At 48.4% G+C, this 26,289-nt stretch overlaps 1 protein-coding gene across 3 annotated transcripts; it reads right to left on the bottom strand.

Annotated features, from left to right (window-relative positions):
* Positions 1-544: 544 nt before the first annotated feature.
* GPR157 (G protein-coupled receptor 157) lies at positions 545-26,289 on the bottom strand. Of its 3 annotated transcripts, none has more exons than XM_030537824.1 (5): positions 25,466-26,289; positions 11,780-11,993; positions 9,116-9,310; positions 6,181-6,436; positions 545-1,825 (listed from the first exon to the last, which is right to left on the bottom strand). In XM_030537824.1, exons 1-4 carry the CDS (start codon positions 25,858-25,860, stop codon positions 6,224-6,226), a joined length of 1,017 nt encoding a protein of 338 aa, XP_030393684.1. In that variant the 5' UTR covers positions 25,861-26,289; the 3' UTR covers positions 545-1,825; positions 6,181-6,223. The 3 variants fall into 3 exon arrangements, with proteins under 3 accessions (XP_030393684.1, XP_030393683.1, XP_030393685.1); XM_030537823.1 differs by having other exon boundaries at positions 6,201-6,436; XM_030537825.1 differs by having other exon boundaries at positions 6,207-6,436.

Raw genomic sequence — 26,289 nt, 5'->3', positions numbered from 1 at the left:
CCAAATTATAAAGCAACCAAAACCAGACATTTATATTGGCAAGTGCTGTGCACTCTTCATAACAGGGGATGCTGCCTATAATATCCGCACCTTCAATGAAGATGAAGCCCACTCGACCAATGCCTGCTCGACCCTTGCAAACATGGGTTAACTTCCACATTGGTAAATTCTGCAGTAGGCGGAACACAAGTGCTCAGCTATGACCACCCAGCAGATTTTCAATGACTACAAGTGACTTAGGCACCTCTGAAAGTTGTACCCAGGCACCTCTGAAAACGTGCCTTGACAGTCCTAGTCCACAGCAAGGGCGAGGTGGCGTTGATCATTATGCAACCTATTTCCCCTGCTCAGACGGCTTCCGGGAAGGCCTCAGCAATCTACCTCAGCCGCTCCGTGTCTCGGTGCTGACCACGTATAGGGAAGGTGCAATCTTCCATCTCCCAGTTCAGCCTTGGGGTTTTCTGCTGAGACCAGAAGCGGAAGGTGCTGGCTGTGGTGATAGTTATGCACGTGTGTGCTGGCAACCCAACAGAGACCTACTCACTCGTTTCAAAAGTCCTTTAATTTTTTACCAAGGCGGCGGTGGACATTGCAAGTGACATCAACCAACCCCCCCGCACACAAACAGCTCAGCAGGTTCCACCCCATGCTGGTGAGAGCTCAATATCTGAGTAAAAATAAAATCTGGAAGAGTAACATCTACAATTGGCATGGATGATTTGTGCTTAGTCACCCTGTACATGCCTTAGACAATCATTTGTTAAAATTACAGACACGCTGGGAACTTGTAAAAAAACATTGTCACACGATTTCTCTCCTCCCTCCACCCAGCCTGGAGCGGTATTGGCAGACCAATCTGTGCCTTATTCACACACTGAATAACAACATCTCCATTAAAAAAAAAGGCACTGGAAGGAGACCACTGTCCATATACAGAGACCGGAATTCGGTGAGGACTTGGTTAAAAAGATAAAGGGTTTAGGAAGTGCATCAGGAAAGGAAAGCTGAGGATCGGTAAACGGGATGTGTTTTAAAAGAGATGGCATTTCCTAACGCCCAAGTTGTGATTTTAAAAACCACGGTGGGAGAAGAGGAGCATTAATAAAAACAGACTGTGCCTTGGAAGACGGAAAACCTGGATTTAGGATTTGTGCAGTAAAATGTGTCCATATGTCCATGCTGTCTCCTTCGGGGTTTGTTCTCGCTGGATGGCTGGGTTAATACGCTCACCCACTTACCTACCCTCAGTACCAAACTGTCCACAGAGCCATGATTTCGTCAAGCGGCCATCCAAGCTCATTCACACCCCAAATCCAGAGGGATGACGAGCTGCTGTGGCCCTGGAAAAGGAGCAAAACATCCAAGACACATCCCCACCCCAAGGAGAAGAAAGAAAGACTTTGCCAAGTTATCGTCCCCCATCCACCATCTGAAGCACAGAAGAGCAGGAGCCCCCTTAAGGCCTCATGAAACAGACGATAAATCTATCACACATCCAAGGTGCTTCCACACAAACGCTCCTGGAGTCTTCAGAACGTTGGGGATATTCCCCCACCCCAGCCGCACAGTGAGAAATCCGCTTAGTAAAACAGAAAATCAGAAGCCAGGAACAATTTGTAAACTTCTGCAGAAGGGGCATGAGGATGAGACTGGAAGTCTGGGTGTGACCCGGTAGGACATTCCTGGAGATCTTGAAAGAAGAGCTAAGGCAGCTGGCATCTGAATTCCATGGAGGGAGATTTCCTGCACGTTAATTGTTCAAGTGAGAATTTGTTTTCCTCAAGCCTCTATCTCCCTCTACAGGCACTTGGTGGTACTTCCGTTACTGTTCAAAACAAAAGCAAACAGGTTACGATCTAGGGCTTTGCTGTCTTCCTCAGCCCATCCTCGTGCCTCTCATTGTACCAAGCCTCCCGTGGACCAGAAGCACATGGGCTGCTGTGCACAGAGCGAAGTCCTGCAGCAGTGGCGGTATTTTCCATCATAGACTTGCCATTATTGGCTAGGCCAGCACGCTGAATTGTACTTCGGAGCTGGTGCCGCATGTGCTCCAGCATGGACCAATCCCTTCTTTCCATGGGTCCCCTTGTAGCTCACTACCACAGCTAGGCCGGCCTGGAAGGGCCGCGACCAAACTCTTTCTTTACCCAGGCAGCATGACCTGCAAGGGGCGTTGTCATCAGCAACTTCCCACCACATCCCCCTGACATCCCACTGCGGTCACTGGCATGCAGCAGGAAGGGCCAGAAGCTGCCAGATTTTCTGCATAACAATTTTTCTGCACTTCCTCTTCCTATCACACAGCGAGCCCACTGCTTATTTTTTAGGCAGCACCTGCTTTCAGCTCTAGAGGTCCTAGTGCAATCCCGGGTGTGTCAGCCAACATGGTGCCGGTCACGTTAGCTAGCCAGAGCAGGAAAACACAGCCAGTTTCTCTCAGAACTGTAGGAGTGGAAGGGACCTGGACAGGTCATCCAGCCCTGTCCCCTGCGCCGAGGCAAGGCTAAGTATTATGTGGATCATCCCTGACACAAGTTTTTCCAACTTCCAATGCCAGATATTCCACAACCTCCCTAAGTAATTTGTTCCAGTGTTTAACTACCCTGACAGTTAGGAAGTTTCTCCTAAGGTCTAAACTAAATTTCCCTTGCTGTAACTTAAGCTCATTGTTTCCTGTTCTGTCCTCATTGGATAAGGAGAACAATTTATCACCCTTCCTCCCTTGCCTAGGGAGGTTGGGCAATCTCCATCTCTGGAGATATTTAAGAGTAGGTTAGATAAATGTCTATCAGGGATAGTCTAGACAGTATTTGGTTCTGCCATGAGGGCAGGGGACTGGACTCAATGACCTCTCGAGGTCCCTTCCAGTCTTAGAATCTATGAATAAACAACATTTTATGTACTTCAAGACTTATGTCTTGTGCCCTCCCCACCCCACCGGCTTCTCTTCTCCAGACTAATCAAACCCAGTTTTTTTCAATCCTTCTTTGGAGTTATATGGAAACAGGAATTGAGAGAGAAGGTGGTTTTGCTGCATTTAAAAAAATATTTTACTGACTATCAGAATTCTTATTTCCTCTTCTGTAAGCAGCTTCAAAAGATTCAAATGAAGCAAGGTTTTAATTTCAGTTTTATGCCTAGTCTCTCTCCCTCTCCCCCTCTATAAGAAGTGAAACTGCAGCTGCCATTAATCAAGTCACATGCAGTGCTCACTGCTGGTAACATGAGGTTTAGGTGCTGGGCTGGTTACTTGCTTGTTATCAAGGTAATACACACTTCTATTTGGAGGCCAGAGCTCTAAGGATCTGCCTACACTGCAATCAGAGATATGACTGCAGCAGGTGCAGACTTACCTGAGCTAGCTTGGATCCAGGGTTAGCACAACCCATTAGGTGACCGAGGTGGTCACCTAGGGCACTAACATTTGGGAGGTGGTGGCCACCCCGGTCGTCGTCGGTATTTTGTGGGCGGGACTGTCCGCCTCCTAGGGTGCCAAAAAAAGCTGGCAGAGCTCCTGCTTCGATCTAGTTAGCTCGAATAACACTAGCAGTGAAGTCACGGCATCCAGAGCTAGCTGCTTGAGCGTCACCCTGCCCGGGACCCTGGGTATGTACTCTGGCACCTGGCCCATGCCACTCTTGTTATTTCAGCTAGCTAGATGAAAGCTATTGCAGGTAAGTCTGGACATGCTGCAGCCATACCTCCCAGGGGCTGTGCATACATATACTTAGAGTTACCACCTGGCTGGGCCGGTTTTTTTATGGATTTGCCAGTTGCCAGAAAAATAACGTAATCTGCCATGTTTTCTTTTTACATGGGTCTAAACGTTTGCACCATAATCATCATCGCCACCACATTCTCCTGGGATATCGAACGTTCAAAGTTTCTGTACCCCACTCAAGCTGTCGCAGTGTTCCCACTTCTGCAGTTTAGCAACAACAGATGAAAACTGTTGAAAATACAGCAGCTGTCTGCCCACCACCATGGAGGTGCACTGCGCGGGTGTGGGAGAAGGTTTGAGTCACGTGAGAACACGGATGATGTTACCTATATGTGTTCTCTCTCTAGATATTTTAAGTAGATGTTGAAGGGGCGGGGGTTGCAAAGTTGACTTGTGGTTGGGGTGGGCTTGTCTTGGGGGGTGCTGGTTTCTTTGCATTTCAAAGGTGGTAACCCTATCTAAAAGTCATCTGCTCATAACACTTATATGAACGCACCTTTCACATGCTTTACTAATATTAACCGAGTCAGCCTCTCCACACCCTGGTGAGGTAGCAAGAAAGACTATGCTCTTTGCAGCACGGCCTTTGCCTTCCTATATGTCTATGCAGTATGTTGCACAACAGCATCTCGCTCCCAAGCGGGAAGTTGAGGAGTTACTGAGATACAGAATAATACCCTCGCCAATCTCCCACATGCACTTCGTTTAAAGACTTTACGCAAAGCCACACCCTAATTCATCATCCCAGCCAGGATTAGACCTTGAGTGTTCGCTAGATCATTTGACTGCCATGCGCTCACGACTAATATTAGTTACACTAATGAAAGCTGCCTCTGAACAGCTGTGTGCATGGAGCAACGGGAGTTGGGCTGCTGCCCTCTGCCACCCCCACCCCCACCCCAGACAGCTCACGTGTCGCTAATTTTCTGCAAAAGCTGCTTATGCAAATAGTTTTGTTTTTTTTTTAAAACAAGTGTGGCTAGGAAGCAAAAGCCTGCTCTGGTTTTTCAAGCCTTGCACTTGTATAAGGAGCGAACGAGGGAAAAACAGGTGGCAGGAGCTCACCCAAAGATATGTTTTGTCTCTCCCTCGTGCGTAACACCCAGTTTTCACCAAGCTCCATGCACACCCACCTGCTCACAGTGACTCTAAAAAGACTGCTGCCTTTTTCAAGTTCACCTCTCTGTATGAATGGTGGTGGGAGTGTACCCTGAAGGGCCAGTACAGTCAAGGAGCTCTGTAAGGCTTGCAGCTGCTTTTGCAGAGACTACAGTGTGCGGTCAGCCGCCTGGATCTGAGCAGATTAAACATGGCACCGTGGGACCTGTTGTCTTCAGGGGCTGCAGCTCCATATTAAAGTCAGACGGCTTTGCCAGAATCTGCTCCATCCAACACTGTGTGATATTCGGACTCCTACCCACACAGCTCTCAGATGGGCAACGTCTCAGCACCCTCCCAGCTCTGCATTATGTTCCTGCCAGGCTACACCTCAAAATGGAAACAAACAGACTCTTAACATAGCCAGGCAGTATGAGAGAGGATGGTCCAGGGCTTAGGACACTAATTTATTGACCCAGGAGACCAGGGCTCAAGTCCTTACTCTGCTACATAGTCTTGAGTGACCTTGGGCAAGTCACTTAGCCTCTCTGTGCCTAAGCTCCCACTGCTAATAGCACTGTCCTACTTCCCAAACCTCACAAGGATACTGTGTGGATAAATAAATAAAATAATAATAATTGGAGATGATCTCCTAGAACTGGAAGGGACCTTGAAAGGTCATTGAGTCCAGCCCCCTGCCTTAACTAGCAGGGCCAATTTTTGCCCCAGATCCCTAAGTGGCCCCCTCAAGGATTGAACTTACAACCCTGGGTTTAGCAGGCCAGTGCTCAAACCACTGAGCTATCCCTCCCCCTACAATACAATAAAGTGTGTACGGTACTCAGTTACTATGGAAACGGGGGCCATATATGTACCACGGATAGGCAGGCAGTGGCAGTAACCACAGATCCCTATCTACATTTGGTTGCATACGTTGTCAATTGATATAGGGGCACCACCGACTGCCTCTGTGCCTTGTTTCCCCATTTTCCACACTTCCCTGTCTGACAGAGGCCGTGTGTGAATCAATTCACTGATGCTTGTAAAACACCCAGAGATGGACAGTTATCCTGCAGGTGTGCTGCAGAACCAGCTGCAGTGGAATTCTCTTCTCTCGCTCTAGCAGCTGAATACATCTCTCTTAATAAAGCTCGCTCTTGTTTTCCTCCTCTGTCTCCATGCTGCCTATGGCAATTACCCCGACTACAGGAACGTGGCTGCACTAGGGTGACCAGATGTCCCGATTTTTGGGTCTTTTTCTTACAGAGGCTCCTATTACCCCCCACCTCTGTCCCCCTTTCACATTTGCTGCCTGGTCACCCAAGGCTGCGCACAGCCAGGACTCACTGTTAAACCTTTACCAAGAAGTATGGAATCTCACACTCAGACGCGGAGATTCAAGGCTCAGGTGCTTGCGAATTCGGCATTCATCTGCTCAGCCTCTGTGTTCTTGGGGGGGTTGGCACGCTGGTAACCCCCCTCTAGGCTCTGCGAAGGCTGATGCAAGCCTCCGTAGCGACCACAGCAAAGGGAAGAGAGCAGCCGGTTCCGGATCACACGGGTGCAGAGGACAAACATGATGCAGTTGGCACCTCCCTGAAACGTGTTCCCAATTCCCTGCAAGGGTAGGAAGAGAAAATTAGCTCCAAGCAGTTTCAGGAGGTGTCTCTCCCCCACCCCAGAAGCAATCAGATGCTGAACTAGGCCAAGACAGTCACTAAACGGCAGAGCAGGGGGTTTCAGACTTGAGAGGACAAGGGTCTGGGACATCATCCCTGCACCAGGAAGAAAACCAAGCCCCTGAGCATCAGGAAAGGCAGACAACTCATCTGCGTTTAGAAGGGAACTTCCTCCACAGTCACTGTCCTGCTTTAGGAGGGCAAAGACAGCTGTGCTCTGGCCCCAGCCTAAGAGAGGCCAGGACATAGGGGTATGGAGAAATGGTGGGGAAGAGTTAGAAAACAGAGGGAGAGAAAAAGACCCTGGGGAGGAGAGACCCAGGAAAGAGCAGAGGCAGGGAGAGAAAAGAGAAACACAGTTGAAACACAGTAAACAGAGAAGTTTAATAGAAGAGCGAGAGCTGGTCAGAGACACCCAGACATGAAAGATGAATCAAGAGATGGAGAGAGAAAAAAAAAAGGTGTGTGTGTGGGCAGGATAAAAAGAGTCCAGGATGGGAAAACTAAGGCCCTTCTATGTCACAAGACCCCTGCTTTACAGAACGTGCCATATCTGTGTATTAATGAAGGGTTGGCTCGAACAACAAGAACAAAATCTGTAAACCAAGCCCCAAATAGCCTGGCTTTGGAACTCCCTGAAGCAGAGGAGCAGCCGCCACAGACAGTATCTCAGATCCTCTTTCTGTTTGAAATGTGGCCAGAGAGGTGTGAGCGCCTCCAGCCAGCCCCTTGAATGCTAGACAACGGCACCCAGGAAAAGAAGTTCAGCTCTATTGCATTGGAACCAACTCCGGGAGAGACATGCACCGAGTTCCTCGCCTACGATATGGATCTCTCTCTGCGTCTTTAGCAGCTGGGACGGGGGAAAAACTCTTTTTGGCTGAAGTTTGCCCCTCTGGCCACTAGATGCTGCTGAAACTGCTGCTCCTGGGTAGGGTATTTTTTGATGCAGCAGCATTTGATTTTTAATCACTGTTGATTTTCCTCCCTCAGTTCACAGAGCTGGGCCATTCGCAACAGGTCTCCCCAGGCATTAGTGCCAATCAGGAGTGGGCTCTTTGTGAATTATAAATAGATTAGCAAAAATATCTACCAAGAAGCTGCTCCACCACAGCAATGAAAAAAAAAGGCTTTGCTGATCCATAGCAACGTTGAGATACGTTTTCCAGAATCATGCAAGTCTTGAATGTTACATGAGAGGAAGAAAATATTGATCAGGGCAGCACTGCCCAAAGTTGTGGGAGCTGAGCTTCCCACCTTTCAGGAAAATCAATCATGCCCATTCCCTGCAACTCTGCTGTCTTGCTCGAAAGCTACCAGTCTTACTGCATTCATTTTCCAAGCCCCACCCATCTATGGGGACATTGCCCTCACTTTGAGAAACACGGGAATAGCCTGGGTACATCTTCAGAATATGACCCTTCCTCTCCTTTCTTCCCTGCTTTGATGAGCAGTGGAATAGTTAACCATTTCGAGATTTCAAGTATATCATCTTGGCCATCTGAACAGAATGGGGCAGTGCGCATCGCTGAGCTATTGTTTCAGGCTCTCTGCAAACACAGGCAGACACCTGCTGCATTTGTTATATCTGGGTCACATTTTGAAGGAAGTTTTTTAAAAAGGAAAGCAGAGGTGCATCTGTGCCCCCTGCCTAGCTCTCCCAGAAGGATCACACCCCCACTTTAGGAAATGCTGGTTTAGGATAATGAGTCATAGCCTGGTCTATTTCAGAGAAAGAAATGAACATCTGTCCCCTAGCCCAGGTGCTTTTGTAAAAAGCATTGGGAGAATCACACAGTAACTCTTTCTTTGTACACTCTCGTGCTCATAGAAAATTATATATCTTGTGCACAGCATTCAGTGAGAACAGGAGAAAAGCCTCAATTGGAGTAGCGTGTCTAATTCTGGGCCCCACACTTTGGGAAAGATCTGTACAAATTGGAGAGCTTCCAGAGGAGAGCAACAACAAAAACGATAAAAGGTTTAGAAAACCTGACCTATTGGGAAAGGTTAAAAAAACTGGGAAGGATTAGTGCTGAGAAAAGGGGGCAGAGGAGGGATATGATAACAGTCTTTGAATATCTTAAAGGCTGCTATAAAGAAGACTGTGATCAATTGTTTTCAGCGCCCACTGAAGCTAGGACAAGTAGTAATGAGCTTAATCAGTAGCCAGGGAGATTTAGGTTAGATATTAGGGAAAACATTCTAACTGTAGGAGTAGGAAGCCTATTCCAAAGCTTAACAAGGGAGCTTGCGGAATCCCCATTGTTGGAGGTTTATAAAGACAGGTTGGACACAAACCTGCCAGGGATGGTCTAGGTTTGTTTGGTCCTGCCAAAGAGCAGGGGGCTGAACTTAATGATTTCTTGAGGTCCCATCCCAGCCCTACATTTCACTGATTCTATGATCTTGGGCGAGCATGACGTCTTTGCTGGTGGCATGCACGCACAAATCACGCAGGCCGTCTTCTCAGTCCCTGCACAGTTACATCTAGTCCCGAAAATGGCAGGGACCAAGAACTGCATGTGTCAGACGTGTGCAAGCCCGTCACTTGTCAGCCCCCACTCATCTCCCATATGGGCCTGTCAGGTGAATGCAGCGATCAGCAGGTACTTACGTGCAGGACCACCAGGACTGGATTTTGCACGGCAGGGGAGCTGCAGAGGGTCAGGATGAATCGGATAGTGCTCCAGATGCGGAGGAAGATGAAGATGAGAGGGATGAGGATCAATTTCTTATCTGCTATGGAAGTCCTGGGCTGAAAGGCAGGAGCCCTGGCTAGTATGGGGCGATATTCAGAGAGTGCCGCATGCTTCAAGGAAAGAAAAAACAAAAGACTCTGAAGTTCCAACACTAGATTATTGCAAATGCTTAGGCTGGTGGCTTCTTGCCAAAGCCAGTTAACCCTGCCCAGGTTGGACTCCAGCCCAGCTACCTATCTGTTCTTTGGAACACAGATTTTGGGCCAAATTCTGCCCGTTAACATAAGCAACCCTGGGCGAAACCAAGAGGGCCACCCAGATGTAAATAAGGGCAGAATGGGACACCTCGACTTTTTCAGTGTTCTACGCGAGCACCACATACACCTAGGTTGCTAAATAACTAAGAACAATCACAGCTATAGCAACGTAAACATCAGTAATGCTTTACAAAATAGGTTCGCTGGTTGTTGAGAAACCTGGGTTCCATGCCTGGCTCTGCCACCGAGTTTCTGCATGGCCTTTGGCAAGTCATTTAAACTGTACATGCTTGTGAAACAGGAGTAATCTCAGCCTGCTTTTATAAAACCAAGATCCACAGATAAAAAACTACTATAAAGGGCAAAGTATTAATTATGATTGCCTCTGTGGTCTCCAAAGTACTAACGGTCTATTCAGAGCCTTACATAACCACACCACTGTAATAACCAAGTGCCTACGTGTGTGAGGCAGGGAAGGATGATCCCCATTTTACAAAGAGGGAAATCAAGAGAGTAAGGGACAGATTCTCAGCTGGCGAAATGAGCAGAGAGCCTCTAAACTGACACCTCTCAAAACCCAACCCGGGTGTCCTGCTGAAAACTCCTTCTCCCTCTCACATATGTTGCAGAGCGTATAAAATCTTATACCCTTCCCTTCCCCCAACCCACATTCCTCCTGCAGCCCTGCCAGCAAAAGGCCATTGCCCCAGAAGAGCTCGGTGCAATCACACACACACACCTCACAGAGCAGCTGGGAGTTAGACCCCCTCCAAGGGCCATCAGTAAAGCCCCAGCCATTTCTATAGGGGTACAAGACTCTCTTGGGAAAGAATACAACCTGCCAGCAGTCTGCATTCCACTCCTAACACAGCTGCTCTCACAATCAGGAGAAAGCATGTGTCGCAAACCCACGTTGGCTCCAAAGCCAGCACTGGTTAAACAAGCTGCCAGTAGGGAGGGAAGGTTATTTATTGTTGTTCCTTGGAAATGGTAGACTCCTCCCACCCCCTACCCTGGGGCTGGAGAAGAGCTGTGAGGCTGCAGTCCTAGGGCTACCAGGCTTAGGACAGCTCCAAGCTACAGGGGAAAACTCAGGAGAAGGGAGAAAAGCTGCAGTCCAGACGGCCCAACGTGCTGCTGCCTCCAGACCTCGGAAACCAGCTACAAGAATCAGCTTTTACAACCACTTGCATTCAGCTCCCTTCCTGCAAAGAAATCAGAGCCCAGGGCACGTGAGGGAGAGGACAGTGCCTGAAAGTCTTTGGCACAGAGCAGACGAGTGGGGAAGGGGGCAGATTGGGTTTCCAGACAGTCATGCCGGCATCTTTGAAAGAACACAGAGTCCTGTCTAGTTCAGAGATGGGCAACAGGTGATAAGCAGCCATGAACCTTCTCGGACTCCTCTCCCCAGATGTCCAGGCACTGAGGATATTCCCCAGTGTTTCCAATACAGAGGTGACCAGGTGATGCCCAGTCTCATGGCAGGAAAGCCGGCCATCCTTTGGGAGATGGCAAGCCAGGTTTCCTGATTAGAAGCGGGTGGGAGAAACATCCCAACTTCTGGATGTCTAGCCTAACCAATCCCTTAGCTGTCTGCTTTCTCTAATTATCACCCTGGCAAACAGATGTGACTGCACTGGCGGCCAGGGAAAGACGACATTTTTAGAGTTGGCTTTTTTAAAATCCATAATTTAGGGGGAAAAAATAGGCATCTGTCCTCTGGAGGTCCCTGTGTCGTGCCACTGTTGCATAGTTTAGGTTTATATTTCCACATTGTTCAGGTTCTAACCTGGCCCTCCGAATTCTTATGCTCGCCAGGGGTTTCATTGTTATTTGCTGTATAGACTGAAAGATCTCCGGGACAGGAGCTGAATTTTTTATTAGGTGTGTGTATCCAGCGCCTAGCACAGAGCAGCCACTCAAGATCCCACAGCATTTTTTGCCAGGCTAAGGATGTTTGACACCCCCACTCTCCTGAGCAGCCAAATTCAGGCCTAGTGTAGGTGGATCAATGCCACTAAAGTTGACTTCGATTACACCAGGTCTAGACTTTCCCCCCCCAATGTCCTACTCCAATATTTACATTCTACCTTTCCACGTCCCCTCCCCTTCACAGTTTTCAATTGGGTGCCATGTTCATCTCATGCTAAGTCACTGGGTAGTGGTGCTGTGCACTGTTGCTCCCCAGAGGTGGCTGCATTTCAGGGATGGGTGAAGCCGTTCCAATCTATGTAGTTGATAGTATGTCTTGAGAGCCTTAGTGATATGAAAATACCATCATAAGTCATCCTTATTTAAAGCAAAAGCAACCAGGGTACCCACCGCTCTATTGATGTGCTTCTTGATGAGGATGTAAAGGACTGGTAGGATCACATACGCCAGCAGCTCCCACAATTTCCCTGTCAACAGCATCCACAGGACCTGATCTGCCGCTTCCAGGTTGACCCAGCACCAGCCCACAGAGACGTTTGACGCATCATAGCCAATCTTCTTCAGAGCAACAGCAGCCACTGTGATAGCAAGTGGGACTCCCCAGCTGAGAAGAGAGAATGGGAAGGGGAAGAGGACATAGTTCAGTTCACCATCACCACGCAGTGAAGAGCAGGGGAACAGCTCAAACCCTCAGCATTGAGGACACTGAAGTGTCCTGGGATAATCAGCTGGTGACTCCAGCACCCAGATAGCAGGGAAATCCAATCAGCATGTTTGGGAACTCCATGGCACAGCAAGGCACAGTGCAGGCCAACATCCTTCCCAGGTTAATTCCATCTCATCACCTGCACAACAGCTGGAGATGTCCCAATTAATCTATCCTAGGAGCTGGAATCTTTCTACCCTGGAAGTCACGTGAAAGAGACACAATGACATTTCATCCCCCTGCTTCCTCTTCCACTTCCTTATTTCCCCCCACATCAGAATGAAGCAGAGGGTTTTTTAAAAAACAGGATAACATGGCTTGCTCAGTTCCAGAGAGTACGGATGCAGTAATGATAACATCCTGACACTTCCTCCTCATTAGAGACGATCACTGAGGTGACCTACCAGTTCACTCAGTCTAAAGCACAGCAGATCCTTGATCTGAAGGAAGGAAAACCCAAACATTGGGAAAAAAAAAAAGGGTAGGAAGAGAGAGAGAGAGAGACAACTAAATCCTCCAAAGGGAACTATATGGGATGGTAAAAGCAGCAAAGAATCCTGTGGCACCTTATAGACTAACAGACGTTTTGGAGCATGAGCTTTCGTGGGTGAATACCCACTTCCTCACATGCATCTGAGGAAGTGGGTATTCACCCACGAAAGCTCATGCTCCAAAACGTCTGTTAGTCTATAAGGTGCCACAGGATTCTTTGCTGCTTTTACTGATCCAGACTAACACGGCTACCCTCTGATATATGGGATGGTGGATCAGTTCTACTGATTTCCCTGCTGCATTTATTAGGCCCCCAGCACTGTAGTATTTAGGAAACTTCCATGCAACTTTAATAGAGCACAGTACTTTGACACAACAGGGGAGGGACGCACTCCTTCCTACCGCTGACTAGTTAGGTTCACCCCTCTCTTCTCACAAAATTTAGCTAAACCATTGAGCTTTCTCATCAACCATTCTTGTGGAGGAATGTGTGTGACTGGAGAGGAGCTAAGAAAGCTCTGCAGGAATAAGTGATCCAGCAAGAAGCCCATGCATCACAAAAGCCCTATTGTGAACTGTTTTATATCTGAACAGAAGACAGTCCCGTTCAAAGGCAGGATCAGTCACTATCAATGCCACCACAATGTAGACTCATCTGTGCCTGACAGTCCATGCTGTGAAACCATCTTTCAGGGTCCCTGATCTCAAGTTCTGTATGCACAAGTGAAAACAGGAGTTTTGCCTACATGACAAGTACAGGATCAGGCTCCAGCTAAGTGACTTGGACAGATACTTCTTTCTCCCAGGTTCTCTCAGCTGGCAGGATACCACAACTTTCCCGCTGAGGAGAGGATGATAGAAAGAAAAGCCACAGGTGACAGATTCTAGACACGTTGCTTACTGACCTACAGGAAGGAACTATGGAGATGCACATGGCACAAGAATCCTCTCCACAGTTTCATGGATTTGAACAAACAGTAGGTCTAATCATGTTGCCTTGAATCCTGTGCAATCATTTCCACCAGTATAAGATGCTACCAAAACAAAATCTAAATCTTGCATTTAGATGTCTAATTGCCATTTAAATAAAAGTGCTGATTGGTTAAATAAAGGCATTAAACATCCTACTTCTTTGGGCAACTACTTTGGAAAACTGGACACATTGTAGCTACTCTGGGAAGTGGGGGGGAAGTTGTTTTTGGATGGAGCAGAATGTATAAGTGTCTTTTTAGGGAAAAGCACTGGTGGCAAATACAAGAATTTATGAGAGAGCAGAGATGAGCCTGATGTACGTAGTTCGGACCCAGAGAGAAACGTGCCAAAGTTTCAGGGTGTTCAGAGCCAGTGTTTTGTTTCAGCACCATCTCTAGTAGATAACTGCAGCCAAAAACAGAAGGGAAATTAAGTCATGGGACAGCTTGGCAGCAACAAAAATCCATAAGTGAGAACCACAAGAATTCACAGACTCAAGCATAAAATGTTCTCCCCTGACCCCAACTCCCACCCAGTAACTTATAGTGCAGAGGACAAGCCCAGCCCCTGATCCAACTAGCCATGAATCTCTCCATTGCTACAATGCCAGCCTATATTTACTTGGAAACAAAATCAGCCCCTTCCATATTATTCCACCCTGCAAGGCCTGTGGAGGTGGCAATAGGCACGATCCTCAAGAGGTGAAAAAAGTAGCCCAACAGTGACAAAAGCCCAGACTCAACACCCCTCTGGGTGCCAAGAAAACAAGATAAATGTCCTACTTCCTTATTCATCTTCCTAGGTTCTTAATCCTCCTTGCAGCTGATCCTGAGCAGCTACACTGAGTAAAGGATACATGAGAGGACAGTGCTCTTGAAATCAATTCCAGATCCCTTGTTCTTCCTAACCAGCCTCTCTACATTTTTCTCCAAGTCTAGTATACAGCTGTAGGCAGGTTGGGGGGAGAAGGGGATAACTACCACAAGTAATTAATACCGAAAAAGCAAACAGTGCCCGCAACGTATAGAGTTTTCTGTGGTGCTTATCACAGTAGTAGCCGAGTGCTTGACAAATATTAATGTATTTATCTTCACTACCCCCATGTGTTGCTATGCCCATTTTACAGATGGGAAACTGAAGCACAGGGAGATTAAGTGATTTGCCTAAGGTTACAGAGGGTCTGTGGCAGAGCTGAAAACTGAATCCAGATCTCCTCAGTCTCAAGCCCAGGGCCTTAACCACAAAACCACCCACACTTTCGCTCTCCAGGTTTATCATCAATCAATCACGGTATGGTGTGCTTGGAGCTGGGCTTTAGGCTCAGCTCATGATCTCCCGTAAACATCAAAATGAGAACTTGCCACAGTTGGTGATCCCTCTGAGTTCAAGGATGATGGTCTTCCATAAAGTGACAGCCATTTATTGCAGGTGGATCCGCAGATCTTGTCACAGTTGGGGCAGACATTTCCGAAGGGCAGGGGCAGATCTGGATGGATGATGCCGGTGCATGATTTCTTTGAACATGGAGACACTGTTGCACACCAGAGTCCACATGGTGCTTGGCAGGAGAAGGATCATAATTCAATGGCAAGGAAACCAACATGATTGGAGACATTCATTCTACTGCAACCTTCAGCCACCTTCACAGCCGTTGAGAGAAATGGTCTCTTCACCCGCCCGTTCTGATGTTGAGGACTTAGGGGGGTGGTAAGGGGAGGAGAGGAGATCGCTGTTCATCTGGAACCTCACCTTCGACTTTGCTGTCTTGGGTGACCCTGGCAGGAGTGCGAGACCCCTGAGGAACCGCTCTCAGCGTCATGGGAACACTCAAGCTACTCCACCACATCAAGGTTGCCATCCACTGGGGCAGAACAATGCAAATAGCAGAAGCAAATAACCAGACTTTGGATGTTTCAGAAAGAGATTCAGGCAGCTGTAAGCATTAATAGAGCTGGTCCAATCCAGCCCTTTGAAAATACTTTGGCAGAAATACGTTCCACATGCTATTGCTCATGGAGGAGTCCCCCAATGCATTGGCTTTTCAGAAGCATTCAGACAACTGCTGAGTATTTGTGAAAATATCTGTTGAATCCCAGAAGTTTCATACATCTTGGCATGAATGATCACTTGCCTGAAAATTACTGCCAGAGCATCCGTTGTTTGCGATTTTGTCATCCTCCAATTTTATAATATTTACTCATCCAGTTAGGAAGCAAAAAAATTCATACCATGGCCATGTGACAGAGATGGCCAGTCATACTTCATGATTATGGAGAGAGAACAGTTCACAAATCACCCCAGAGGCTGAAAAGTTGTTTATTCAAAGCAGTCAGCAAATATTTCTACAGATATCAGGATTGATTTGTAAACAGGAAAAATAAAAAATAAAATTCCTAATTGTTATTCACAACTAATAACTACCACAGCTCTGACTGCAAATGGGGTTTGCTATTTTTCCACTCTATTGAGCTTCCCGGCTATTCAACAGTAAATGAACGACGGAGGTCAGAGGAAGACAGGTGCCTACTGGTGTGAAAGCAGAAAACTGGGAAGCACTGGCAGTTTCTAAGCCTGGAAAATTATCATTTGGGGCACTAAGTAATGTTCTGAATTGGGCCTTGTAGTCATAGGTGCTGGAGGTACGGGGGCACCCCCTGCCTTGAAGGAGTTTTCATCATATACAAAGTTTACAGTTCTCAAACTCCCGCTCTCCCCCACTATACAAATTGTTCCAGCCCCCCTGTTTTTAGGGGCTGCTACAGCCATGCCCGTCCATGCCAGGATTAGCTCCCAACCCCATGCAGCTCACAGAGGCACGCATTCTGGAATGGTTTATTCCTAGGCTATGGGGGCACTCCTTAGCACATACATGTGAAATTATTTTGCTGTTGGCCACAGGACACACCCAAGATGCATACCAACAGCACAGTAACAAAGGGAGCAGAGGACACGAGGAGCCAGGAATTACTGAATTTTATTCCTGGTTTGGGTTACTCCCTCTCTCCTCCTCCTCCTCTGCCCCTCAGGCAAATAGTCTCTTAGGCCCCAGTCTTCAGAAGGGCTGAGCACCCAAAGATGGGGTGCCTGGCACTTCTGAAAATAAGGTATTTAATTTCTATATTCCTCAGTTTCCCCCTTCTTAAAATGGGGATATCTGGACTTCCCTACCTCACAGGGGCTGAGAGGATTCATTTATTTGTAAAGCACTTGGCAGTATGCCTAGTGGTTAAACCAATAGAGGAGCACTCACGGGACCTTGGTTCTATTTTCAGCTCTGCCACTGGCCTGCTGAGAGACTCTGGGCAAGTCACTTCCCCTCTGTGCCTCAGTGTCCTCATCTGTAAAATGGAGACAATGATACTGATCTCCTCAGTAAAGTGCTTTGAGATGTACTGACGGAAAGCATTGTTGCAAGTTGTGCTGTTTTATTGGGATTCACAAAAGGCTGTTACACATCTGGTCATGTGAAGTGCAAACACCTGACTGGTATTGCCTTAGCGTGTGAATACTCGGACATGTATGCAGCCACGAATGGTACTCTATCTGATAACAGAAGGTGATGCTCTGACGACCCACAAAGCAGATACAGTTAGACCTAGAGTCATTAGCCCAGGAGAACTGCCCCTGGCTATTACTAGCTATCAAGGCAATGAGCTAAGCACTGTTATTATTAGGTAACTGCTAATATTAATACATACTAAGGTGCTGCTTATTGTTTCAGGGTTCCTGCCACACCTTACGGATGATGAGTTTGGGGTACAAGAAGCTCCCATCTTGGCTTTCCATTTCAGTTTCCTCACACACTCCTCTTCCCCGCCCCCACCCCCAAAAAGTGTTTGCGGTCAGGCTGTTTAATTGTTCACCTTTTGACATATTTCATGCAGCAGTTTATATTCCTACAACCCCGGGGAGGATTTGCAGTATGCTGTCTGTGCAAGTCAGGCAGCGACCCATTCAAGTGGTGGGATTTGTGATTCCACAAAACCGCAAGTGCTTTTTTAATTTTTTTTTTTAGCAGAAATTTGCATCCTCAAAAAAGGAGGCTGGGCTTCTGGAAATATGAGCCCGAGCTGTCTAGGGTTTTATCCAGAGATGCACCTTAACCAGAACCCAGAGCGAAACCTTCCCCCTAAACTTAGGGGTTGCGTCCTCACACCCTTGAACTTTGGGACTGGCAGGATCTGCACCCAAATCTTGCAGCTCATGGCCAGCTTTCGTTTCACGGCATCCCAGGCAATCACCCAACAGGGCTGCCAGACCTGGTGGTAGGTCCATAGGCTGTTGAAGTTCGAGAGTGTGTGTATACGCATACACAGTTTTAGGTTATGTAAGTGGGGGAGGCCAATACTTTGAGTTTGGTGCATGGGTCTCTTCAGGAGACCTTAAAAGTCAAAGTTCTCTCTGCTCTCCATGGACATGGAAGACTACACTGCACTTTTTAATAAAAATCAGTCATTTGCCCTGGTATCTTTGGCCCTCACCTCTACCTATACAACATGCTGTGTGCAGTCGCTGGCAGGCTGCTGGCCCCCCACCTCAGAGGTGGCTGCATTTCAGTTGGACTGCATGTATGTCGTTGGTAAAATGCTTTGGGAAGAAAAAAAAAAAAACGCCTATTCTAAATTCCTCTATCTTCACAGGCCACTCTATAAACTTTCTATTCCCACCAACGTTAGTAGCTAGCAATAGCTGGGGACAACTAGGAGGTCTCCTGGTCTAGTTACTCAAGATTTAGGAGTGTATCTGGTTTGGGCGTCCTCAGAGTATCATTGCCTTCTGACACCAGGAAGAGCACCTTTCACGGATATGTGACGACGGATTTACACGCTACAGCACTACCGTTCATGTGTCTGCACTGAACTTGATCTGACCCGTAAGAGCCTTTGGTGAGCGACAGCTTCTGACATGTTAGCAGCAGCACTAAAGAGTTTATCGACAATCTCACCTTCGTGAAAACAATTTGTCACCAGTACTTGTGCAATAAGATTAAGGGCCATTTCACTGAAACTTCCAATGGGTAATACAATAGTAGTTTACATTTACACAGCCCTGTATTTAAAAGGATCCCGAAGTGCGCTGCAGACATGTATGATACATAGACATACACACATGCTCTCTCTCTAACTGCTTAGCTCCCCCATGAAATGCAGCCCCTTCTGGATAGACAGCAGAAGCTGTTTAATAGCACACAACCATACTGCACAATTTAGGATAGGAAGCAAAGAAAACTGTGTCCATTGAGATTCTACAGGCTATTCAGAGAACCAGAACATAATTAACTAACTTAGAATTTTGTGGCCAGGATACTGGGATGTTACGCACATTGCAAATGTTTAAACTGACTCAGAATTAACTCCATCATCTTGAGTCCCAGCACAACAAAACTGAAAGCGTAGGATGGAGCTCCCCAGATTGGCTGTTAAAATGGAGCATGTGTTACTACTTAGTCAATAACCAAGAAACCAGTCTGGCAGGTTTCATTTAAAGCAACAATCCTACTTCTTTAAGAGGAAAAATCCAGGGTAAACCAGCCAGCACACCTTCAGCCATCACAGGGGTATGTCAATTAAAAAAAAAAAAAAGTCTCTGATTGATTAAACTGAATGTCAAAATGAGAAATGCAACTCCTTTTTCCACCATAAGACACAGGCAACCACAGAATAGCATTTGTCTTTTTAAAAATATCAACCCCTTTTACGGGGAATTTAACTATGATCAACCCCACTGCTGCCATGCACTCTCTACAGCAGAGGTAGGCAAAGTAGGCCTGCGGGCCACATCCAGCCCGTGGGGCCATCCTGTCCGGTTCCTGAGCTCCTGGCCAGCCCCGGCCCCTCCCCGGCTGTCCCCTCTCCCCTGCAGCCTCAGCACGCTGTGCCAGCAGCCTGGCGGTGTGGCTCAGGGGCAGATTTACAAGTGAACACAGAGTGCCCTGGCACAGGCCCCCCCAACAATAGGGGGACCCAGGGCGAGGCACTCAGGCAGCTCAGCACTGGCCCACCCCTCGTGGTGGGAGGAGGGGCTGCACTGTGGGGGCAGGGGAGCAGGCAGGTGGTGTGCATGTGAGCATCCATGCAGCTGGCCGGAGAGAAGCGGTGCTTTGAAGGGGAAACCGCCGCTTCTCTCTGGCTGCGCAGCTGCCCCAGATCCTCCTGAGTCCTCTGCCCATGTTTGCAGGACCACATTCCAAAAGGGGCTGGGGGCGTGTGGATGAGGGTGGGTTCCCAGAGGGGCGGTTAGGGGCACGGGGTCCTGGGAGGGGACGGTCAGGGGACGGGGCGGGGTGTTGGATATGGGGTGGGGTCCTGGGGGGCGGTTAGGGGCACGGTGTCCCAGGAGGGGGCAGTCAGGGACAGGGAGCAGGGGATTGGATGGAGTGGGATTCCAGGGGGCAGTTAGGGGCAGGGGACCCTGGGAGCGGGCGGTTAGGGGACAAGGAGCAGGGTGGGAGTTGGATGGGTCGGGAGTTCTGAGGAGGGCAGTCAGGGGGCGAGAAGTGGGAGGGGCGGATAGGGAGCAGGGAGCAGGCTGTTTGGGAGGTCAGAGCCTTCCTTACCCATCCCTAGGAACCCTAACCATAGAGAGGGAAGCCCTACACATAAGAACCCTAACCCTAGCTCCAAGGGCCCTATGCATAGGAACCCTAGCCCTAGGGCAGGGTGCTCTACCTATAGGAACCCTAACCCTAGCTCCAAGTGCCCAATCCTTAGGAACCCTAACCCTAGGGCAGGGTGCTCTACCTATAGGAACCCTAAAACTAGCTCCAAGTGCCCTACGCATAGAAATGCTAACCCCAGGGCAGGAAGACCTAACTATAGGAACCCTAATCCTAGCTCCAAGTGCCCAACCCTTAGGAACCCTAACCCTAGGCGGGAAGCCCTACCCATAGGAACCCTAACCCTAGCTCCAAATGCCCTGCCCATAGGAACCGTAACCCAAGCTCCAAGTGCCTTACCCAAAGGAACCTTAACCCTAGCTCCAAGTGCCCAATCCTTAGGAACCCTAACCCTAGGGCAGGAAGCCCTACCCTTATGAACCCTAACCCTAGCTCCAAGTGCCCTACCCAAAGGAACCCTAACCCTAGGGTGGAGCGCCCTTCCCATAGGAACCCTATCCCTAGCTCCAAGTGCCCTACGCTTTGGAACCCTAACCCAAGCTCCAAGTTCCCTACCCATAGGAACCCTAACCTTAGGGCAGGGCGCCCTTCCCATAGGAACCCAAACCCTAGCTCCAAGTGCCCTACCCTTAGGAACCCTAACCCTAGCTCCAGCTCCAAGTGCCCAACCCTAAGGAACCCTAACCGTAAGGCGGGGTACCCTACGCATAGGAACCCTAAAATTATATCCAAGTGCCCTATTGTTAGGAACCCTAACCCTAGAGCAGAAAGCCCTACCCATAGGAACCCGAACCCTAGCTCTAAGTGCCCTACCCTTAGGTTCCCTAACCTTAGGCCGGGAAGCCGTACCCATAGGAACCCTAACCAAGTGCCCTGCGCATAGGAACCCTATCCTTAGCTCCAAGTGCCCTGCCCATAGGAACCCGAACCCTAGCTCCAAATGTGCTACCCTTAGGAACCCTAACCCTAGGGCAGGATGCCCTACCCATAGGAACCCTAAACCTAGCTTCAAGTGCCCTACCCATAGGAACCCTAACCCTAGCTCCCAGTGCCCTACCCATAGGAACCCTAAGGCAGGAAGCCCTACCCATAGGAACCCTAACCCTAGCTGCAAGTGCCCTACCCACAGGAACCCTAACCATAGCTCCCAGTGCCCTACCCATAGGAACCCTAACCCTAACTCCCAGTGCCCTACCCATAGGAACCCTAAGGCAGGAAGCCCTACCCATAGGAACCCTAACCCTAGCTGCAAGTGCCCTACCCACAGGAACCCTAACCATAGCTCCCAGTGCCCTACACATAGGAACCCTAACCCTAGCTCCAAGTGCCCTACTCCCTCCTTACCGTTTTGCAACCCCGATGTGGCCCTCGGGCCAAAAAGTTTGCCTACTCCTGCTCTACAGCCACCTATGCCCATACAGAGTCTCATTGAGATTAATGGTTTCAGAGTAGCAGCCGTGTTAGTTGTCCTGTTCTTTTTTAAATTAATGGGAATATGCATGTGTGGCTCACTGCAAGATCTGTTGGTGGGTTATCACAATGATTCCTAAACTCTTATCTAATCTACCATTAACCCCTTTTCATGTGTCAAGGATCCTCATGATTTTATCTTAATCTTTAACCACTAACCAGATCATCTTCTCTTTTATACAGCCCCCTCTGTCCCTCCGTTCAATTTACTTGTCACCACATGCCCCAGAATCTGTTAATGACATTTGTGGATATTCCAGATTCGACCTGTTCTGTTGGATAAGGGATTATACAAAAGACATTTCAGCCTGGGCAACAGGACTTTGGAGCCTTGAAAAATAACCAGCCAGACAGCAACCTTCCCAAGATGCACTTTTATGGCCAAGTTCTCAAACCACAATAAAGAAAACAAAGGAGGGAAGGGAAAGAGGAGAACAGGGTATTATGATGCTGATAGGTGGGGCAGGGAACAAGTCCCCACTGGTGCAGCTGCTGCACTGGTTTTCTCTCTCACTTCTTGCAAATTTTTAAGGCTGGTAAAAATATTTCATAGATTCTGCCTGGCAGTGGGTTGGCAGAGTCATCTAGGAATCACAGAATCACAGAACTGGAAGGGACCTCGAGAGGTCATAGTCCAGTCCCCTGCACTCAAGGCAGGACTAAGTATTATCTAGACCATCTCAGACAGGTGTTTGTCCAACCTGCTCTTCAAAATCCCCAATGATGGAGATTCCACAACCTCCTTAGGCAATTTATTCCAGTGCTTAACCACTCTGACAGGAAGTTTTTTTAGGGTGATCAGATGTCCTGATTTTACAGGGACAGTCCCTATTTTTGGGCCTTTTTCTTATATAGGCTCCTATTACCCCACACCCCCGTCCCGATTTTTCACATTTGCTGTCTGGTCACCCTACTTTTTCCTAATGTCCAACCTAAACCACCCTTGCTGCAATTTAAGCCCATTGCTTCTTGTCCTATCCTCAGAGGTTAAAGAGAACAATTTTTCTCCCTCCTCCTTGTAAAAACCTTTTATGTACTTGAAAACCTATCATGTCCCCTCTCAGTCTTCTCTTCAGACTAAACAAACCCAATTGTTTCAATCTTCCCTCCTAGGTCATGTTTTCTAGACCTTTAATCATTTTTGTTACTCTTCTCTGGACTTCCTCCAATTTGTCCACATCTTTCCTGAAACATGGTGCCCAGAACTGGACACAATACTCCAGCTGAGGCCTAATCAGTGCGGAGTAGAGCAGAAGAATGACTTCTCGTGTCCTGCTTACAATACTCCTGCTAATACATCCCAGAATGATGTTTGCTTTTTTTGCAACAGCATTACATTGTTGACTCATATTTAGCTTGTAAGCCACTGTGACCCCCAGATCCCTTTCCGCAGTACTCCTTCCTAGGCAGTCATTTACCATTTTGTATGCGTGCAACTGATTATGAAGCAGAATCCAATAATGGGACTTGGATGTCAATGATCTGCCTTGTCCTTTGAACACAGCAAAGTTTGAGCTGAATGATACCCAGACATCTTGCTGACGCTTATTAGGACAGACAGAACATGGTGATCGATTTTGACTATATGGAGTGTGAAAATAAAACCCAGCAAGGTTCACACAGGGGGGAGAGAGAGTTCAGCTTCTGAATCCTCTCTCCCAGTACCTAGTGGTGGCAAGGGATGTCTTGAATTCTTAGCAGGCTGCACAAACAACCAATCCATCCTTACAATTCCCCACCCCTGCACCCGTGTTAAGCTGGGAAGTATTACACAGATGGAGAAACTGAGGCACAGACCATGGTCCTACAAATCACTGACAGAGAAATGAAAAGAACAAATGGACCAGATTCCGGAGAGACTCATTCATTCTTATCAAGTTTGATGGGATGCAAGTCGGTGCAGAATTTGGCCTCATGGATCTTGGCTCCCATTCCTGTTCCCTAACCACCAGGCCAACCCTTCTCGCTAGCAGTCCCTCTCTCTATAATTTCCATAGCCCCACCCCACCACCTTCTAGTTATTTGAAGACAAAATGAAAGAACCCCACAGCCCTGTAACATACAATAGCAAAGACCATGCAAGTCACACATTGTACTCTCTGAGTATCGAGCTACAGTTGCAAGCTCTCTAACAATAGACTCATAGACTTTAGGGTCAGAAGGGACCAATATGATCATCTAGTCTGACCTCCTGCACAAAGCAGGCCACAGAACCCTACCCATCCACTTCTATAACAAACCCCTAATCTATGTCCGAGTTATTGAAGTCTTCAAATTGTGGTTTGAAGACCTCAAGCTGCAGAGAATCCACCAGCAAGTGACCCATGCCCCACGCTGCAGAGGAAGGCGAAAAACCTCCAGGGCTTCTGCCAATCTGCCCCAGAGGAAAATTCCTTCCCGACCCCAAATATGGCAATCAGTTAAACCCTAAGCATGTGGGCAAGACTCACCAACCAGCACCCAGGAAAGAATTCTCTGTAGTTACTCAGATCCCATCCCATTCAACATCCCATCACAGACCACTGGGCATACTTATCTGCCCTAGCTCTTTTAATTATCATTTAAGTGTAAGAATCCAATTTTCTTCTCTACTTAACACTTAGACTTGCTTGATGTTTTCTCTGGCCTATCTTTTAGATCGGCACAACAGTGTACTTCAATCATCTCCAAAATAATGCTGTTTGTATATACGAGACGATTGAAGCATTTGAAAAAGACCCCCAAATCCACTATTTGGCTTGCCTTGGAGGGTTTTTTAAAATGCTATCCTTTCCCATGTAATTGATTATAACAACCTGGCAGCCCAGAGCATCAAAGAATCACTGTCAGGCTGAGCTTGGAGGTGGCACATGGTTACACAAGCTTGGATTGCATAATGAAGGCTTTTATTAAACATGATGTGGAAAATCAGCTAGCTAAATAGTAAACACGCAGGCGCAAGTTAAACCATGAGCTATTTTGTCTTGCTTTCCTTCAGCTATGCCAAACAGCCTTCAGACTGCTTTCTTAGCCACCTCCTCACTTTCAAACCACATTCTCACTACAAAAACAACAAGGAGTCCGGAGGCACCTTATATTAACGCCTGGATCTGTAATTTTCACTCCATGCATCTGAGGAAGTGGTTTTTTACCCATGAAAGCTTATGCCCAAATAAATCTGTTAGTCTTTAAGGTGTCACCGGGCTCTTTGTTTTTTTTGGTGGATACAGACTAACACGGCTACCCCGATACTATTCTCCCTCTCCAGTTACTGAATTACTGGTGCAGAGGGAGTATGGGGAGGGGGGAGACCAAGGAGCTAGGTAAACACCCTCTAAATGAGGGACTTTGTCACTGGAGCAGAGGCACTAAATACAGCCTCCATGCTTTGGGTATGTGCGATATTATAGTGGGACACTCTCGGAGAGAAAGTCAGAACTATGAGCCAGGATTCCTGGGTTCTTTCCTTGTCTCTGCCAGAGATCCACTGTGTGACCGTGAGCAAGTCATTTCATCTTGCCATGCTGCAGTTTCCGCATCTGGGTTTAATAAGAACTACCTCCCAAGGGCATTGAGACCCTTGATTTGTTAATGATCACAAAGCCCTGGCTTAAAAGGGGCTAAAGAAGGGCAACGTAGCCTCAGGAGAGACCAGGTTGCTTCCCCATCAGCTCCCCACCAATCCTGGCAGCAGTGGGGAAGTTCCAACACATAACAGCCATCCCTACAAACCAACCAAGACCAGTGGGTCTCCCATCTGCCGGCTCTCAGCGGCACTTCTTGGCTGAAGTGGGAGCCCTGGATGAGGGTAACATCAGTTGAGTGGCCAGAACTCACTCACCTCATGCCATGGAAGAAGCAAAGCAGGCCAGTGCCCGTTGGCGCGCCCCTCACAATGGTGATGTACAGGTAGAAGGCAATGGCCATGGTCCAGAAGAAGGAGCTGGTGTTGGAGAAGGTGGACAGGGCGCCCTGCAGCACGCAGTCCCATGAGGTTGAGTCGAAGTCCTGCAGCACCCCGTAGAAGTAGGATACAGCCGAAAGGAGGTCGGCCAGGGACAGGTAGAGCAGGAGCTGCCGGGGACGGGTCCGCAGCTCAGGCCAAAGGGCATGGGTGAAGACCAGGAGGCTGGAGCCCAGGAAGGAGAGGGCACAGGAGAGCAGCACGATGACCCGCTCAGAGGGGTACACCTCCGTTGGGGGCATGGTCCCCATCAGCATGGTGGAGTGGGGCATGGGGGTGGGTGGGGAGAGAAGGGGGAAGGGGATGTGTGTGTTTGGGGGTGAAGGATCTGGGGGAGGGAAGGAAGGAAGGAAGGCAAGGTCAGCAGAACGGGAATGAAAGGCTGGAGGGAGAGCCCAGGAGAAGGGGGCCCGGCCCAGGGGGAGGCAGCTGAGGGAGAAATGAGAGAAGAGCGAGCGGAGGGAGCTGAGCAGAGGGCTGCAAAGCAAGAGCTGTCAGCGGGCTGCGGAGCGAAGCGGCTCCCAGGGCCAGGCCGGCCGGGAGGCGGCGACCGCAGGAGGAAAGTTCTGCCGGGCTCCTAGCGCCGAGACTCGGCCCGGCCCCCGCCGCGCAGCTCATTATGTGAGCCGGGAGCCGGCTGCCCGGGGCCGCTGCGTGTCTCAGCCCTGCCCGGGCCACGCGTGTCTGCGCCGGCCCCTGGG

This window comes from Gopherus evgoodei, chromosome 18 (assembly GCF_007399415.2).
Source record: "Gopherus evgoodei ecotype Sinaloan lineage chromosome 18, rGopEvg1_v1.p, whole genome shotgun sequence".
In the NCBI taxonomy this organism is placed as follows: Eukaryota; Metazoa; Chordata; order Testudines; family Testudinidae; genus Gopherus; species Gopherus evgoodei.
This window is presented reverse-complemented; position numbering and strand designations above follow the sequence as displayed.